This window comes from Montipora foliosa, chromosome 8 (assembly GCF_036669935.1).
Source record: "Montipora foliosa isolate CH-2021 chromosome 8, ASM3666993v2, whole genome shotgun sequence".
Classification (NCBI taxonomy): Eukaryota; Metazoa; Cnidaria; class Anthozoa; order Scleractinia; family Acroporidae; genus Montipora; species Montipora foliosa.
This window is the reverse complement of record NC_090876.1, coordinates 7,633,154-7,650,653: the sequence shown is the minus strand read 5'-3', so window position 1 is coordinate 7,650,653 and position 17,500 is coordinate 7,633,154. Positions and strand designations below refer to the sequence as shown.

The 17,500-nt window shown below is 38.7% G+C and overlaps 1 protein-coding gene across 1 annotated transcript in view; it reads left to right on the top strand.

Annotated features, from left to right (window-relative positions):
• The first annotated feature begins 9,137 nt into the window (after positions 1-9,137).
• LOC137968216 (collagen alpha-2(I) chain-like) overlaps positions 9,138-17,500 on the top strand; it is a 163,162-nt gene continuing 154,799 nt past the window's right edge. The window contains exons 1-3 of the mRNA XM_068814834.1: positions 9,138-9,159; positions 9,732-9,800; positions 12,305-12,352. Of these exons, the coding sequence (XP_068670935.1) occupies positions 9,138-9,159; positions 9,732-9,800; positions 12,305-12,352 (139 nt within the window). The remainder of the gene's footprint in view (positions 9,160-9,731; positions 9,801-12,304; positions 12,353-17,500) is intronic.

Here is a 17,500-nt window from a genome sequence, read left to right as displayed (position 1 = left end):
AGCATTTCTGATTCAAATTGGCTGAGATGTCTTTCTTCATCATATTTGACCAAAATTCGGTTGAGTTTATGACGTCATCACTTGGCTCATTTGCATATTTAAAAAACTTGACTATCTCTGGAACAAAAAGAAATATTTGAAAATGATAAACAGCATTCTTCTTCTCATACAGACGACATCTTTATGTCCTAAAATGGCTTAGACAGGAAACATGCAAATAATTTCTTCTGACCGCGCGCAACCTCCTTGCTAGAGAGCAGCTGATGGCGCGCTTTAAAGTTCGCGCGATCGACGCGCGGCTCTCCCACGCGGAAAGTAAACAAACATGGCTTCCCAACTTTGCAAACTCTCTTTTCGTCAAGATTTTGTGGAAGTATCATCTTTTCGAAATGTTTACCTATCCGTAAGACGGTTGCACATTCTTTGGAGTCCAACAGAAGGTTTAAAAAATACATATTTCCCACTGCTCTGAAAAACTTATCTGATTCTATTAACAATCGATCGAGGGACACAGCCGTCCTTGGAGTCATGAACGCCACGGAAAACAAGCAAAAATCGCTAAAGGGGGATTCCCATATTTGTAGAACAAGTGAAGATGATACTCCTCCAGAGTTGGGCTCTCGTTCCAAATCCATTTGATTTATTCGTTCACTGAAGCAGATGGCAAATATAATGCATAGGGAAGCTCCTACTCATAGGCTCGTGTGTTAATTATTGTTAAAATATTTTCCTCCCACGGGACAGAAAGCCTTTCTTGTAGAAGAGTGGCCGTGTTTTCACGAAAGCCATTGTCTCGCTTAACATTCCTCAAAGTGGTTTGTTTGCTTGCAGACTTTGTTACGCGACTTAAAAAAGGATACAAGGTTTCACGAGTAAGATTAAATGAGGAAAGAGCACGTGCCAATACAGCAATAAAAACAGCACGCCTGTTGTATTTCCGAAGCGAATCCTCCTTGGCCGAAAGTAATTACCAACTTGCTTATGCAACCTGGTTTGGTGGCTTAAATTTAATGATAATTCTTTTGATATTTGCCGACTCGCTTAACTTTAAGAGAGTTGGGAAAGGAACTGTTTTCACGCAATCACAAGTTAAACAAGAGGCGATATTCGGCCTATCCTCTGGCCGATTCCTACGTTTTATTTAAGAAATGCTAGGATAAAGTTGAATCATCTTTGCTGGTGTTTTCTTTTTACTCGGGCCCGTAAGGGCACCGACTTAAAATACACGTTAAATTTCTGATCAGTTTTTCTCTGGTGCAGCAAAATGCCCAATAGAAAGCACGTGGCGGTGTTTGATTGGGCAATGCACAATAGAAGGCACGTGGCGGTGTTTTGATTGGGCAATGTACAATGGAAGGCACGTGGCGCTGTTTAAATTGGTTATCAAAAGCAAACCACGTAATCCAAAATCATGGAGAGCACTGTGATGCGTTGTTTGGATTAATGAAGATCGACGTTGCGTTTCTTCTTGGGGCGCTCAAAACACATACAAAGAAAGCCATACGCGTTTCGCGGTAGACCCACACTAAAAGATGTTGAGCGTCAGCTTCGAAACGGGTCGTTCCGCGAACTGAACTGAAATGTTATAAAGGGGTAAGTATTTGAAGGTAAAATAGGTATTTGTAGAATTTATACTTCGATGTATTGTGCACATAAACAAGTATCTGTTCTTCTCTTTAATGGTTAATATTCCTTGACAGGCTTCTCACCTTTCAGAGAGTTTGCGTTCACATTTCTATCTCTATTTCTGGAGAGTTTCAGTAGACGAAGGGAAACATATTTAATGTTAACAAAATTACCTGCAAAAGTTATATCGTTCAACACAACGTTTCAGATTTAATACAGCTCAAGTCATACTGGAAATGTACATGCCGAGTTGCCGTTAGATTTTGCTACTGTATGTCTTTGATAAGTACTTTCCAAAATATGATTACAGAGAATTATAATTCTTTTATTTTGACAATTGGATGGATATTACTGTGAGTATTTGAATTACAACAAATGGTATATTTTAAGTTTATTTGCTTCTCGTGCTATGGATTCATATGGCATGGCCATCCTCAAGGAACTTCTGTACTTCTGAAAGTATTTTCAAGTGTTCAGATATAGTGTACATCTTCACGTGTCGCGCATGTGACAAAGTGACCTTTACATGAACCACTGCACGAAAGGTTGGTCATTTTGGAAAGATGTTTTCACATCTCACCTTCGTTTCTCTTGCATTTTTGTCTGCAAAAGATGTTTCGATGAGTCATTTCGTTTCGTCTTAAACTGTTCAATTGGCGTTTCCTTTCTCAAACAAGGATCAAAAATATCCATCGATCAGCAAAAAACAATGTGCTTAGCCATTTTGGAATAAATACACTATTTTTACTAGCAATAACCGGGTTGGTGTTAGCGTGTGTCACCTTGCTTTTATTACTATTTTTACCTCGTTTCCATGGTCCAGTGGTCATTGTCACCACCTATAATGAAGGTAATCTGGGTCCGGGTATTCACTACATTCACATTCGAATATCATGAGAAACGCAATGTAAGGCCGACGTAAGAAGGAGAGACTTCTCTCTTTCCTTTTCTTTGATGCTAAATTAACCATACACCATTGTATTTTGTAGGCCCGAGTATAGGCTATTTGTAGCCTCTTGTTTTGTAAAAGGTTGGTTTTAAGTAAATAAGTAGGAACTTCAAGTCAGCGAAGCCCTGATGAAGCAAGTTCGTAGATGTAAATATTATAAAAATAAAAGGGAAAAGAACTTGCAATGCCTTGAAGGTAATAGTGCATAATAAATTATGTATTCAAATTTTATTTTGTCATCCTCACAAATGTTTGTAAACATTGGAATGCTGACACTATAGAAGAAACAAGAAGTCATTTTCGATAGCAAAAGTATAATATTATCGGTCAAAAATTTACTAATACATTTATCCTGGAAATGTACACTATATATGGGGCGAAGGTTGAATCACAGATCATCACCCCTCATTACTTTTGGTATGAAGATTCACATTCACCAAACGTTGCTCCACAAATGGTGACACATTTAGGTAAATCATTGATTGCAAGATGCCTGTTTATACACAAGCCATGGTTGAACTTAGTCCCAATGTTCACAATAGCAGCTGATATATTAGAATTCCAGTAACTACAGGGCTTGATGACAGAGTAACACAATTAATTTATTGCCAGTGCACAACCATTCAAATGGAAATGAGTTGCGTATTCTTATGTAAATCAAACTCATTTCCCTTACAATAGTTGAGCACCAAGACTCACTTCGAAACCGAGGCAAACAGCAACTCGGAAATGGCCTATTGACCATTTGTTTTGTTTCGCTGAAATTGAAAATATAAATTTCGCAGATGTCTGATATTTAAGAATTTCGATGGGAAAATCGGGAGGTAAGGCATCATGTAAATGAGGATACCTGATGCTTTCAAGTGACTACCCTGGGTGCCAGAGGTTCTATTTTTCTTTCCCGAGGAACGAGCGGTTAAAACGGAGAGGCGAAAAATACGAACCTCTGGTCACGGCGGTTTAGAATCTCACTTCTACGATTTGTGATTATGAACACGGTCGCTGATTGGTTCATAGTCAGTGCCAGTTCTTTCCGAGTAAAAACAATCTACCACTCAATTGTACTGGTTGAACGGCGATAGTGCACACCAGTGGCCACAAAACCGGTTTTGAACGCAAGGAGTGCTACGAAAACAAAACTGGCGGTGGAAGGCTGTGAATTCGAGCGAGAATTTAGAGGTTTGCACAGTACAATACACAGCAAATTCTGGATTTTTGGAGATTTTAGAATTGAAACCTGTTCAGGAATTTCATCAAGCGTGAAGATGTGTTTGTGGTCCTGCCAGTTGGATGCCGCAAATCTTTGCCGAAAGTTTGTTCGTAATTATATGATCGTAGATTCATTATCCAAAAGATGCTATTGTAGTCGTTATTTGTACCTTGAATGCCTGATTGGTTCGCATATCCTAGAGCTGAAAGAAAATCCGAAAACCGTGAACACTAGAAATATCGTGTTTCGAGTAAGAAACTAGTCACGTGTGAGAAAACTAAACCGCAGCCACCAACGCTAATTAGTTTGTGGTTTTCATGTCGCTTTTGATTGGTTGCTGCACGATGGGAACTGTCAAAATCTATGGCGTTCCAACACCGCCAAAATTCAAACTTTGCCCTTTATTCGCGCATACCATCTTTCACTGGCAACATTCAAATATTCAATTGAAACATACAAACCTTCACTCGCAACATTCATCATGTCAGGCGTTTAACATGCACTCACAACATTCAAATATAGCTCCAAACATTCAACCAGTCTAGTGAAACATTCAAAGCAGGCATGCAAAATTTACTTACAACATTAGGACATGCACTTTAAACAAGCGGTTATTCAATTCCAGCTCTCATTTCCAACATTCGACTTTCAATTCGACATTTCATTCAAACATTCGATTATTCAATTGAAACATTCAATCCGCACATTCAATCCAAAGATTCAATTCGAACATTCGATTCGAAAATTCAGCATTCTATTCTAGACTCAATTCAAACATTCGATTATTCAATTCGAACATTCAATCCGAACATTCAATCCAAACATTCAATTCGAACATTCGATTCGAAAATTCAGCATTCTTTTCTAGATTCAATTCAAACATTCGATTATTCAATTCGAACATTCAATCCAAACATTCAATCCAAACACACCCGAGGTCTCCGGGCCGGTGAATAACATATATCTCTTGACTGAATGGATTTTCGCTTAAATTTATTTTTTTTTTGTTAAGTGAAAGTGAAAAGGATCCATAATTTAGCGACCGAAATTGCTAGCTATTCGCCATCCTTGGGGAACATACTACATGTGTGAGGGGCACAGAAATTTTAATTTTTGCACGATGTAGGAATATAGCGTATAATCACTGGCGACGTTCAACATCGATTTATCCTGGTGGATCGTGCAGTACAAATGGTAGCCAAAAAAATATTATAATAAAACAGAAACAATATAGTTCAGAAGTGCAAACTATAGATAGCGATAAATTATCTCTTACCTTCTATAAATCGCTGGAAAAATCGCTGAAAACACTGAAAAATTTCGTGAGCCACACGTACAACCTCTGGATCTGATTTTGTCTTTCCCGCCTTTCGAAACGTCCCGGATGTTGGTCGGATGACCCTGGGAACCATGTAAGGGTGTGTTTGGATTGAATGTTTGGATTGAATGTTCATTGCGAATGTTATGATCGAATTTTCGAATGGAACGTTCAAATTGAATGTTTACATTGAATGTTTGTATTGAATGTTCGAATTGAATAATCGAATGTTTGAATTGAATCTAGAATAGAATGCTGAATTTTCGAATCGAATGTTCGAATTGAATGTTTGGATTGAATGTGCGGATTGAATGTTTCAATTGAATAATCGAATGTTTGAATGAAATGTCGAATTGAAAGTCGAATGTTGGAAATGAGAGTTGGAATTGAATAACTGCTTGTTTAAAGTGCATGTCCTAATGTTGTAAGTAAATTTTGCATGCCTGCTTTGAATGTTTCACTAGACTGATTGAATGTTTGGAGCTATATTTGAATGTTGTGAGTGCATGTTAAACGCCTGACATGAATGTTGCGAGTGAAGGTTTGTATGTTTCAATTGAATATTTGAATGTTGCCAGTGAATGATGGTATGCGCGAATAAAGGGCAAAGTTTGAATTTTGCGGTGTTGGAACGCCATAAAAATCAAACGTTCTATTCCCAACATTGACATCACTGTAGAAAACCGGTTTGGCAAGATGTCTTATTCCGAATTTGCATGGAAGTGAGGTTCTAAACCGCCGTGACCAGAGGTTCGTATTTTTTGCCTCTCCGTTTTAACCACTCGCTCTTCGCGAAAGAAAAATAGAACCTCTGGCACGCAGGGTATCAAGTGACTTCCTCATAATTTGTTTTCTCTCTTTGTACATCGCCCATGATACAGAATTATTTGACAAACAAACGTATTAAACCTTGAGTATTACCAGTGCTCTTCTTGAATAAAAAAAAAAAAAAACAAAAAAAACAAAGGAACTCTGCGTTGACCTTGATTTTCAAACAGTATCACCTACTGCCGGATTCCATCATGACTCTTTGCACGCCTTACTACCTTTCGCTCGTTATTTCGTTTTTTCTTTATTTTCCCTTTAAATGCATCCATTCTTCCTTCGAAATTCACTCAGTTTTTGTAACTGTTACAGTAGCAAGAAGCAGTGTTTATCCGAAAAACTTAATTGCAATGCTCTTCGTGCATTCCTTAACAATTATTCTCCGAAGGCGAATAATTGTTTTAGTATAAATACACAGGTGATTATTTCAAAAAAAGAGAAAAAAAAAACCTTTCAACGCGAAATCATCTTCAACTTACAGTGGCAAAACGACTACTGGCAGCCATGTTGTCCGTCGAGGTGATTATTGGCTGATAATCCGAGATAGCGAGCCAATGAGAGCGCGCGATTTTGTATAATCACCTGTGTATTTATACTAAATGCATTTATTGTCAACGCCCATTATAAAAACATGTCAACAATCACACAGGCATGGTTGTTTACCATTTACCAAAAAAGTCCGAAACTTTTGGTTGGAATGTAAATGATAAGCCTATTTTGGTCTTCCCAAACGGAACATTTCTGGAGAAAACGGGATAAGTAAGTAAGAACTTTATTATTGTGTCAAAATCGCTTGCGTGCAATGTACACTAATTGGGGACACCCAACTATAATTAACTAATAAGTAATAAAATACAAGATATAATTACATGCGTAAGTGGTAAGAAATATACATAACAGACACTTATTAGTTGTTACATAAAAGGCAGTCTTTGCAAGTATTATCCAACAGAGTTTTGAAATTAACCATTTTGATGCGCTTTTTAAAAATGTTCAATGATTCAGACGATCGAATAAATCTGTCAAGTTTTGACCAGATGACAGGACCTAAATAAGTCAGGCTATGTTTGCCGTAAGTAACGGTCCGAAATCTAGGTATGACAAACTCAGAATTTCTAAGATGATATTGAGAATTGGTATCAGTAAATAATTATAAGTCCGCAACGTAGGAGGGCGCCAGACCTTTTTTTAGTTTATACATTACGATTGCAATGGCTTGCAGTCGTCGCGTATGAAGTGTTGGTAATTTCGCTCTTTGCAGGAGTTCCTCATACGTCGATTTGTTGTCACAATAAACAGCGCGAAGTGATCGTTCTTGAATTCGTTCTAGGTTCCTGGCATCAGAAGAACGACAGAAATGCCAGACAGTCTGACAATATGTAAGATAAGGTAGTATAGCAAATTTAACAATGATTTCTTGAAAGGTAGTCCAAAATTCCCAAACATAATTTCCAAATGGAAAACGTGTTTACCATTTGCATTCCCCCATGATTTTGCCTCCCTCCAGACTCCCTCGGTAAACTTGAACGAATTTTGCAAATGGTACGCGCCGATCCCAACTGAATTTCCCATTCGGGAGTTTTTGCTTACCATTTGAACAAACCTAGTACCAACCGGGTTCTGCTTGTAAATGGTAAACAACCATTCGTTATCCCTAGGCACATGTCCCCCGAGGGACCTAGTTTTTAATTAGACATCTGATCCCTAAAGCGGAGAGATCCATACAGCTCGCATATTTTGTTTCAGAGCAACTTGCAACCTTTCCTTGCATTCAGCAGGAGTCTCTCCTTGCTTGAAACATAACCTGACTTTTGGTCTCTTGATGGTGTGAGCCATTTGCACCTAAAAGAACCTATTTAGGAGACTTTCAGTTACACAATGGCCTCATCTGATATCGTCTCTTTGGGTTTACGATTGATTTTGCTATCGCTTCTTTTTCTACATGTCGTAGACGCCCAAGACGAAGGTGGCGGTGGACTAGATGTCGTTGGCGGAGGCGGTGAAGGAGGTGAAGAACGAGGTAATTAACGAAGCTATATTTGATGCTTAGTCCCAACAGAGTTATTTTCTTAAATGAAGACGAACCTCATTATTTCGTTTTTTCTTTATTTTCCCTTTAAATGCATCCATTCTTCCTTCGAAATTCACTCAGTTTTTGTAACTGTTACAGTAGCAAGAAGCAGTGTTTATCCGAAAAACGTAATTGCAATGCTCTTCGTGCATTCCTTAACAATTATTCTCCGAAGGCGAATAATTGTTTTAGTATAAATACACAGGTGATTATTTCAAAAAAAGAGAAAAAAAAAACCTTTCAACGCGAAATCATCTTCAACATACAGTGGCAAAACGACTACTGGCAGCCATGTTGTCCGTCGAGGTGATTATCGGCTGATAATCCGAGATAGCGAGCCAATGAGAGCGCGCGATTTTGTATAATCACCTGTGTTTTTATACTAAATGCATTTATTGTCAAAGCCCATTATAAAAACATGTCAACAATCACACAGGCATGGTTGTTTACCATTTACCAAAAAAGTCCGAAACTTTCGTTTGGAATGTAAATGATAAGCCTATTTTGGTCTTCCCAAACGGAACATTTGTGGAGAAAACGGGATAAGTAAGTAAGAACTTTATTATTGTGTCAAAATCGCTTGCGTGCAATGTACACTAACTGGGGACACCCAACTATAATTAACTAATAAGTAATAAAATACAAGATATAATTACATGCGTAAGTGGTAAGAAATATACATAACAGACACTTATTAGTTGTTACATAAAAGGCAGTCTTTGCAAGTATTATCCAACAGAGTTTTGAAATTAACCGTTTTGATGCGCCTTTTAAAAATGTTCAATGATTCAGACGATCGAATAAATCTGTCAAGTTTTGACCAGATGACAGGACCTAAATAAGTCAGGCTATGTTTGCCGTAAGTAACGGTCCGAAATCTAGGTATGACAAACTCAGAATTTCTAAGATGATATTGAGAATTGGTATCAGTAAATAAGTCCCCAACGTAGGAGGGCGCCAGACCTTTTTTTACTTTATACATTATGATTGCAATGGCTTGCAGTCGTCGCGTATGAAGTGTTGGTAATTTCGCTCTTTGCAGGAGTTCCTCATACGTCGATTTGTTGTCACAATAAACAGCGCGAAGTGCTCGTTCTTGAATTCGTTCTAGTTTCCTGGCATCAGAAGAACGACAGAAATGCCAGACAGTCTGACAATATGTAAGATAAGGTAGTATAGCAAATTTAACAATGATTTCTTGAAAGGTAGTCCAAAATTCCCAAACATAATTTCCAAATGGAAAACGTGTTTACCATTTGCATTCCCCCATGATTTTGCCTCCCTCCAGACTCCCTCGGTAAACTTGAACGAATTTTGCAAATGGTACGCGCCGATCCCAACTGAATTTCCCATTCGGGAGTTTTTGCTTACCATTTGAACAAACCTAGTACCAACCGGGTTCTGCTTGTAAATGGTAAACAACCATTCGTTATCCCTAGGCACATGTCCCCCGAGGGACCTAGTTTTTAATTAGACATCTGATCCCTAAAGCGGAGAGATCCATACAGCTCGCATATTTTGTTTCAGAGCAACTTGCAACCTTTCCTTGCATTCAGCAGGAGTCTTTCCTTGCTTGAAACATAACCTGACTTTTGGTCTCTTGATGGTGTGAGCCATTTGCACCTAAAAGAACCTATTTAGGAGACTTTCAGTTACACAATGGCCTCATCTGATATCGTCTCTTTGGGTTTACGATTGATTTTGCTATCGCTTCTTTTTCTACATGTCGTAGACGCCCAAGACGAAGGTGGCGGTGGACTAGATGTCGTTGGCGGAGGCGGTGAAGGAGGTGAAGAACGAGGTAATTAACGAAGCTATATTTGATGCTTAGTCCCAACAGAGTTATTTTCTTAAATGAAGACGAACCTCATTATTTCGTTTTTTCTTTATTTTCCCTTTAAATGCATCCATTCTTCCTTCGAAATTCACTCAGTTTTTGTAACTGTTACAGTAGCAAGAAGCAGTGTTTATCCGAAAAACGTAATTGCAATGCTCTTCGTGCATTCCTTAACAACTATTCTCCGAAGGCGAATAATTGTTTTAGAATAAATACACAGGTGATTATTTCAAAAAAGAGAAAAAAAAAACCTTTCAACGCGAAATCATCTTCAACTTACAGTGGCAAAACGACTACTGGCAGCCATGTTGTCCGTCGAGGTTATTATCGGCTGATAATCCGAGATAGCGAGCCAATGAGAGCGCGCGATTTTGTATAATCACCTGTGTTTTTATACTAAATGCATTTATTGTCAAAGCCCATTATAAAAACATGTCAACAATCACACAGGCATGGTTGTTTACCATTTACCAAAAAAGTCCGAAACTCTCGTTTGGAATGTAAATGATAAGCCTATTTTGGTCTTCCCAAACGGAACATTTGTGGAGAAAACGGGATAAGTAAGTAAGAACTTTATTATTGTGTCAAAATCGCTTGCGTGCAATGTACACTAATTGGGGACACCCAACTATAATTAACTAATAAGTAATAAAATACAAGATATAATTACATGCGTAGGTGGTAAGAAATATACATAACAGACACTTATTAGTTGTTACATAAAAGGCAGTCTTTGCAAGTATTATCCAACAGAGTTTTGAAATTAACCGTTTTGATGCGCTTTTTAAAAATGTTCAATGATTCAGACGATCGAATAAATCTGTCAAGTTTTGACCAGATGACAGGACCTAAATAAGTCAGGCTATGTTTGCCGTAAGTAACGGTCCGAAATCTAGGTATGACAAACTCAGAATTTCTAAGATGATATTGAGAATTGGTATCAGTAAATAAGTCCGCAACGTAGGAGGGCGCCAGACCTTTTTTTGCTTTATAAATTATGATTGCAATGGCTTGCAGTCGTCGCGTATGAAGTGTTGGTAATTTCGCTCTTTGCAGGATTTCCTCATACATCGATTTGTTGTCACAATAAACAGCGCGAAGTGCTCGTTCTTGAATTCGTTCTAGTTTCCTGGCATCAGAAGAATGACAGAAATGCCAGACAGTCTGACAATATGTAAGATAAGGTAGTATAGCAAATTTAACAATGATTTCTTGAAAGGTAGTCCAAAATTCCCAAACAGAATTTCCAAATGGAAAACGTGTTTTGCATTTCCCCTTGATTTTGCCTCCCTCCAGACTCCCTCGGTAAACTTGAACGAATTTTGCAAATGGTACGCGCCGATCCCAACTGAATTTCCCATTCGGGAGTTTTTGCTTACCATTTGAACAAACCTAGTACCAACCGGGTTCTGCTTGTAAGTGGTAAACAACCATTCGTTATCCCTAGGCACATGTCCCCCGAGGGACCTAGTTTTTAATTAGACATCTGATCCCTTTTGAAATTAACCGTTTTGATGCGCTTTTTAAAAATGTTCAATGATTCAGACGATCGAATAAATCTGTCAAGTTTTGACCAGATGACAGGACCTAAATAAGTCAGGCTATGTTTGCCATAAGTAACGGTCCGAAATCTAGGTATGACAAACTCAGAATTTCTAAGATGATATTGAGAATTGGTATCAGTAAATAAGTCCGCAACGTAGGAGGGCGCCAGACCTTTTTTTGCTTGATAAATTATGATTGCAATGGCTTGCAGTCGTCGCGTATGAAGTGTTGGTAATTTCGCTCTTTGCAGGAATTCCTCATGTTGTCACAATAAACAGCGCGAAGTGCTCGTTCTTGAATTCGTTCTGGTTTCCTGGCATCAGAAGAACGACAGAAATGCCAGACAGTCTGACAATATGTAAGATAAGGTAGTATAGCAAATTTAACAATGATTTCTTGAAAGGTAGTCCAAAATTCCCAAACATAATTTCCAAATGCAAAACGTGTTTTGCATTTCCCCATGATTTTGCCTCCCTCCAGACTCCCTCGGTAAACTTGATCGAATTTTGCAAATGGTACGCGCCGATCCCAACTGAATTTCCCATTCGGGAGTTTTTGCTTACCATTTGAACAAACCTAGTACCAACCGCGTTCTGCTTGTAAGTGGTAAACAACCATTCGTTATCCCTAGGCACATGTCCCCTGAGGGACCTAGTTTTTAATTAGACATCTGATCCCTAAAGCGGAGAGATCCATACAGCTCGCATATTTTGTTTCAGAGCAATTGCAACCTTTCCTTGCATTCAGCAGGAGTCTTTCCTTGCTTGAAACATAACCTGACTTTTGGTCTCTTGATGGTTTGAGCCATTTGCACCTAAAAGAACCTATTTAGGAGACTTTCAGTTACACAATGGCCTCATCTGATATCGTCTCTTTGGGTTTACGATTGATTTTACTATCGCTTCTTTTTCTACATGTCGTAGACGCCCAAGACGAAGGTGGCGGTGGAGGCGGCGGAGGCGGTGAAGGAGGTAAGAGCGAGGTAATTAACGAAGCTATATTTGATGCTTAGTCCCAACAGAGTTATTTTCTTGAATGAAGACGAAGCTCAAATTTTCGTTTTCACGAAAAAAAGGGCGGCAAACAATTAGCTATTGAAATGTGAAAGCTTGGCCTGTCTGACTGGCCTTTTACAATAGAATGCGCACACATAAAATAGAATCCGTTCCGTACAGTACATCTTGGGACGACTCTCGATAGTCGGCATTTTTAAACTTTTAACGTTAACAGGTTAGGATTCCATCTATAGACTTGGCGACATGCCGTGAGTTTGCCAGAGTTACCAAAAATAAGACGCTGACTACAGTTGACTACAGTTGATACACGAAAGATCCTAATGGATGGTTTTTAAGCTTTTGTAAAAACAACTGAGCACTTAAGTTGCCGTGGTCCTTTTACCTGTTTGTATTTTTGTAAACATAGCACATTTGATTTACATCTATTTTTTTTTTTTGGCAAGAGGAATTTTATCACCAAAAGAAAATCATATAGGAACGAACTATAATTAGCCGTTAAAGTAGCTTCTGCTTTCGTGGTTAGTCATAACTTGATCATGACATTTTATATTGTGATTATTTGAAAACTCTACAAATATTTTGATACGTTGGCAGAAAATGAGGCTTTAAGGCAATACCTTGTTTTGTTGTGGAGTTGAAAGAGTTTCCAACTTTAGAATCATTCATGAGGCAGATGTTTCTTTTTAAATCATGCTGAAGTTCTTTTGCTCTTTACCACAAAGAATTTAATGATCCGAGGTAAAGAGAATGTAAAAACACATTAGAAATGAATAATGTAAATCTTAGACAAATAGGCATTGACAGTGGATGAACGGGAATTGCTGAGAGGGCTATTGTTCAAAACGCCGTCTGTTTCCCCGTAACACGATTCCTAAAAACATAGGGCCAATTATTGAAACAAAGTCTAACTTAAGCCGCCGCTTAAGACAATTAGTGGACCTCCAAATCTGTTTATAAGCGGTATATTTTAAGTAGATAAATTGCTGTGTAGTCTGGAATGCAAACCTTCTTGTTATCATCAGCAGCAGACAATATTAAGATATGATTGTTGGTAATATTGAAAATGGCTTAGAACGCGGTTTTGTTAAACATTGTCTAAACTATGTTTTAATAATCGACCCATAGAACAGCAAAAAATAAAAACAATCGTTTTTTTTTTGTTGTTTTTTTTTTTCTTCTGTGTTTTATTTTGCCAAACTAATTAAAATGCCAGCGTTGAATATTAATCCCGCACACAAACAAGGTCGTTCAGGATCTCGATATTCGTGTTTAACAAAGCCGTTTTCTGGCCGGCGATGAACGATACATGGAACTGTTTCCAAACACATACAAAAAAAGTACTGGTAGAAATAAATCTGCGTTATTCTTTATCATATTTCAGCCTCTTGTTTAATTAACCTATTGATTCTGTTTTTTTTTCTCCTATTCTGGTAGACTAAAATTTATCGGATTGATCTTTGATGTCCTTTGCCTTTATTTGTAGACAGAGAAGGGGCAAAAATCACTTGTGCGGCTAGGGTGATTTATCTATAATCTTTAATGGGTTTATTCCTAAAACAGCAGTGACAATACTAGAAGTTGGTGCTACAAAGGAACGATTGTAGCATTACTGAAGTGGCTGGAACCTTAAAAAAAACCCGAAAAACCTTTACTCGCCTACTTCGATAACAGACCTGACTCATAAAACAATACGATTTTTCATTGTTCATCTTGCGTAACCACACAAAAGTAAGTGGCATTTTAAAGGAATGAACGAAATATCCATATAAAACTCCTTGAGCAACTCCGACTGTAGCCTGCGAACGCAGACGTATTTTCGGCGGTCATTTTTCTCCCCCGAAAAATAGCGACTGCGAAACCGATCCGCAAAACGATTTCTGTGACGTAACTACTTTAGTTGTTCTTTTTTTTTGCCAATCACGTTCCATGAGAGAACAGAGAATCAGGTGATCTCTGAGCAATTCGTGTTACCGTTGTTACTAGCGAACCTTTGAAACGAACAACTATGAGTGAAACGCCAGATAATTAAGATTCCCTGCAGTTGCGAATGTTGCATTCTTTGACGGACAAAATGTTTGGTTGCAAAGCAGAAGATAAATGTATTTGGTAAGAGTGTTTTGGACATCTCCTCTTCGATACTTCGAGCCGATTTATGTGGCCTAACTGCCGCACGAAATGCTATTATCGACCGATACGATACAAGAAAGCTGTAGGTAAAGTGGACGAGCTTGAGGACTAAAATAAAGGACAGTTTGACGGTGACATTACTCTTCGAGTTAAGAGATAGGCTTAAGATTAAAGCAGCGCACTGGAGGCGAAAAAATGTTTGAATGTTGGTGACGCTTGCTCGAATGTTTCGCCGTAGTAAACGTATCTAGGAAAGCAACCAGTAAAATCGGCCCGAGCGCCGTTAATTAAGACCCGGAATATGCATAAGCCGGATTGCGTTGGGGATTCTTAGCCCTTCACCGATCCTAGCGCTCGTTTTTGCATCACCAAGACCACAAACGTCGTTAAAGAAGCCTTTGGAAGTTTCAGTGAGAGCTTCATGTGTAAATATTTACATCAACACCGCTTCCTAAAGCGGAAACTGTCGAAACTCAAGGCGCTAACTTGAAGGCATTGTCTCTTCCAGAGTCAGAGGAAAGGAGACCAAAGGACATCTTACCGTAGAATATTCTAACAAACAATCCGAAAATAATTGGTATTAAATGGGTAAATCACAATCACAAAATTTTTCCCAGAAGAGCACAGCACGATCGAAAACACCACAAGCAAGGACTTTCCAAATCGTGTAGGTAAATATTATTGACGAAAACATCGCCTTTCTTCTAGGCCGCAACTTACCTTGATCACATCCCCCTGGTGGATACTTATACACCTATCAATGTTTAGACGGAGAAGGGGGGGGGGGGGGGGTACGGACAAAGGTGTGGCATTTAAATTTCCTTGCAATGTTTTGGTCAAATTCCCGACCCTTGGGACTGGAAAATAGTTCAAATTTGATAATATATCCACCACACCTGGCCGGGGCGGATCCAGCATGTTTTGAAAGTGGGGGCCGATCAAGAATAGTAATCAGCGCGCGTTAGCGCGCCTCAGTAGCGCCTTAGGCGCTACTTTGTAGGGGGGTCTGGGGGCATGCCCCCCCAGAAAATTTTGAAAATTTGGGTACTCTTACATGCACTCTGGTGCAATCTGGAACGTAATGTATCAGGATTCCATATTGAATAAAATTATAAGTTATGGTTATAATGATGCATGGTTTTTGAATCTTCGCTTCAAAGTCACAAAATATATATAATTATATATATAGGCATTAAGATTTTACGTTGTTACAGTCTCTGTAAGATAGGTTGACTGAAGACAAGTATTTCGCATCCAGTCTTCTTCCTCATTTCGAAAGGATAATATTAGCGCCTGTAAGTTGAAAGTTTATTCGCACAACTTTGGTCATACTATTAGCGAAAAATCACGCTTTAGCTAAACAAATCAAAAGCTCCAACAGACTCCTTACAAAATGATAAAATTATTGTATCTTTTGACAAAAAAAAAAATCTCCGACGAACTGAAAGGGGGGGCCGCGGCCGCCTCGCCCCCCTCCCCCCCCCCCCCCCCCTAAATCCGCCCCTGCCTGGCCCCAGTTGTTCAAACGATGGATAGCGCCATCCACCGAAGAAAATCACTATCCAGTGGATAAACACAAGCAAAACCAATTGAGTTATCCACTGGATAGTGAGTTATCCGGTGGATAGCGCTATCCATCGTTTGAACAACTGGGGCCTGGTGATAACAAAACCGTGTAATGACTTGTATTAAAAGTAATGAAGTAATTTGTACGTCTTTAACTTCTGTTATCGAAGGTAGATTAAAGAAGATTGAAGTTGAATAAAGTCAAGAAAAAAAAAACAATCTCCGAGAGTTTTCGATTGTTTCCCAGTAGCGGAAACGGTGTTGAGAGGATATTGCGTTCGTTATTAATTGAGCTTCCATTATCTGTGCCGGTCATGTGAGCTGTATTAAATACTGGAACCACACAGAATTAATTGAACATGAACGTTTTTAATGTACCTTTCCAGAAAGATTACATTCGGCTCCTTCTTCACCGTTTACTCAACAAAGTGAAATACTACGAAATCATCACGTGTAGTTGAATAAGCAAAGGTTACACGGACCCTGATGAACGGACTCTGATAAACATCACCTCATATACCATAACTGAAACTTGAAGAGTCCTTCTCAATGCGTACTTAACAGGGCAATAACAACAACAACAACGTGTAATTCCAGTAAATGACGTCAGAAAATCTTGGTACTCCACAAGTAGAAGTTGATAACGTCTTCGAAACAACGCGCATGGAAAATACTACGTTTGGTTTAGCTACATGTACGTGCGCGAGCTTATTTTCAGAACCTACAAGCTACGACACATGCAAATGCTTTCTAGTCTAAAAAAATTGCTACAACTAGCAATATTATTCTCTTTCTTGTACCTTTCTCTGAGGAGTTTCAGGGCCCAGCAGCAACAAGATTTCAAAAAGGTCAAATCCAAATTCAATTTCTTCTGCCCAATACTGAACATATGAAAATATCAAAAAAATGAATTCAACTGACAGCTGAAAGGTCACTTAACAAACCTAGATGATTATCTTGGTTACTCCTTGTGAATAAAACTGGTTTTAAGGTCACCAAAGTAAGCTAAGTTATTGTGGCACCACTCGTCCATGATTTGTAATTATATTTGAAACCAGTCACTTCAACGATTACAAAAGGCTAAAAATCCAGCTTTGGTTTTACCAAAATTGAATTAGAATATTATTCAAACAATTTTTACATTATACTGAATACCAGATGGGACGCTGTTGCGGTATTGCACTATAAAGATATAATAATGAATACATGCCAACTTCACACATAACAATATTTTCCAAGATGGCGTCTCCTGGAACACCAGTTTAGGACCCAGTACTCAGCATGGAGCCACATTTGTGGTCAAATTCCCCAGAGAGAGGACAGCAGAAGTGTTCAAATGCCGCACCTTTGCCCGTATCCCCCCCCCCCCCCCCCCCTCCCTCTCCGTCTAAACATTAATATCTGCATTAA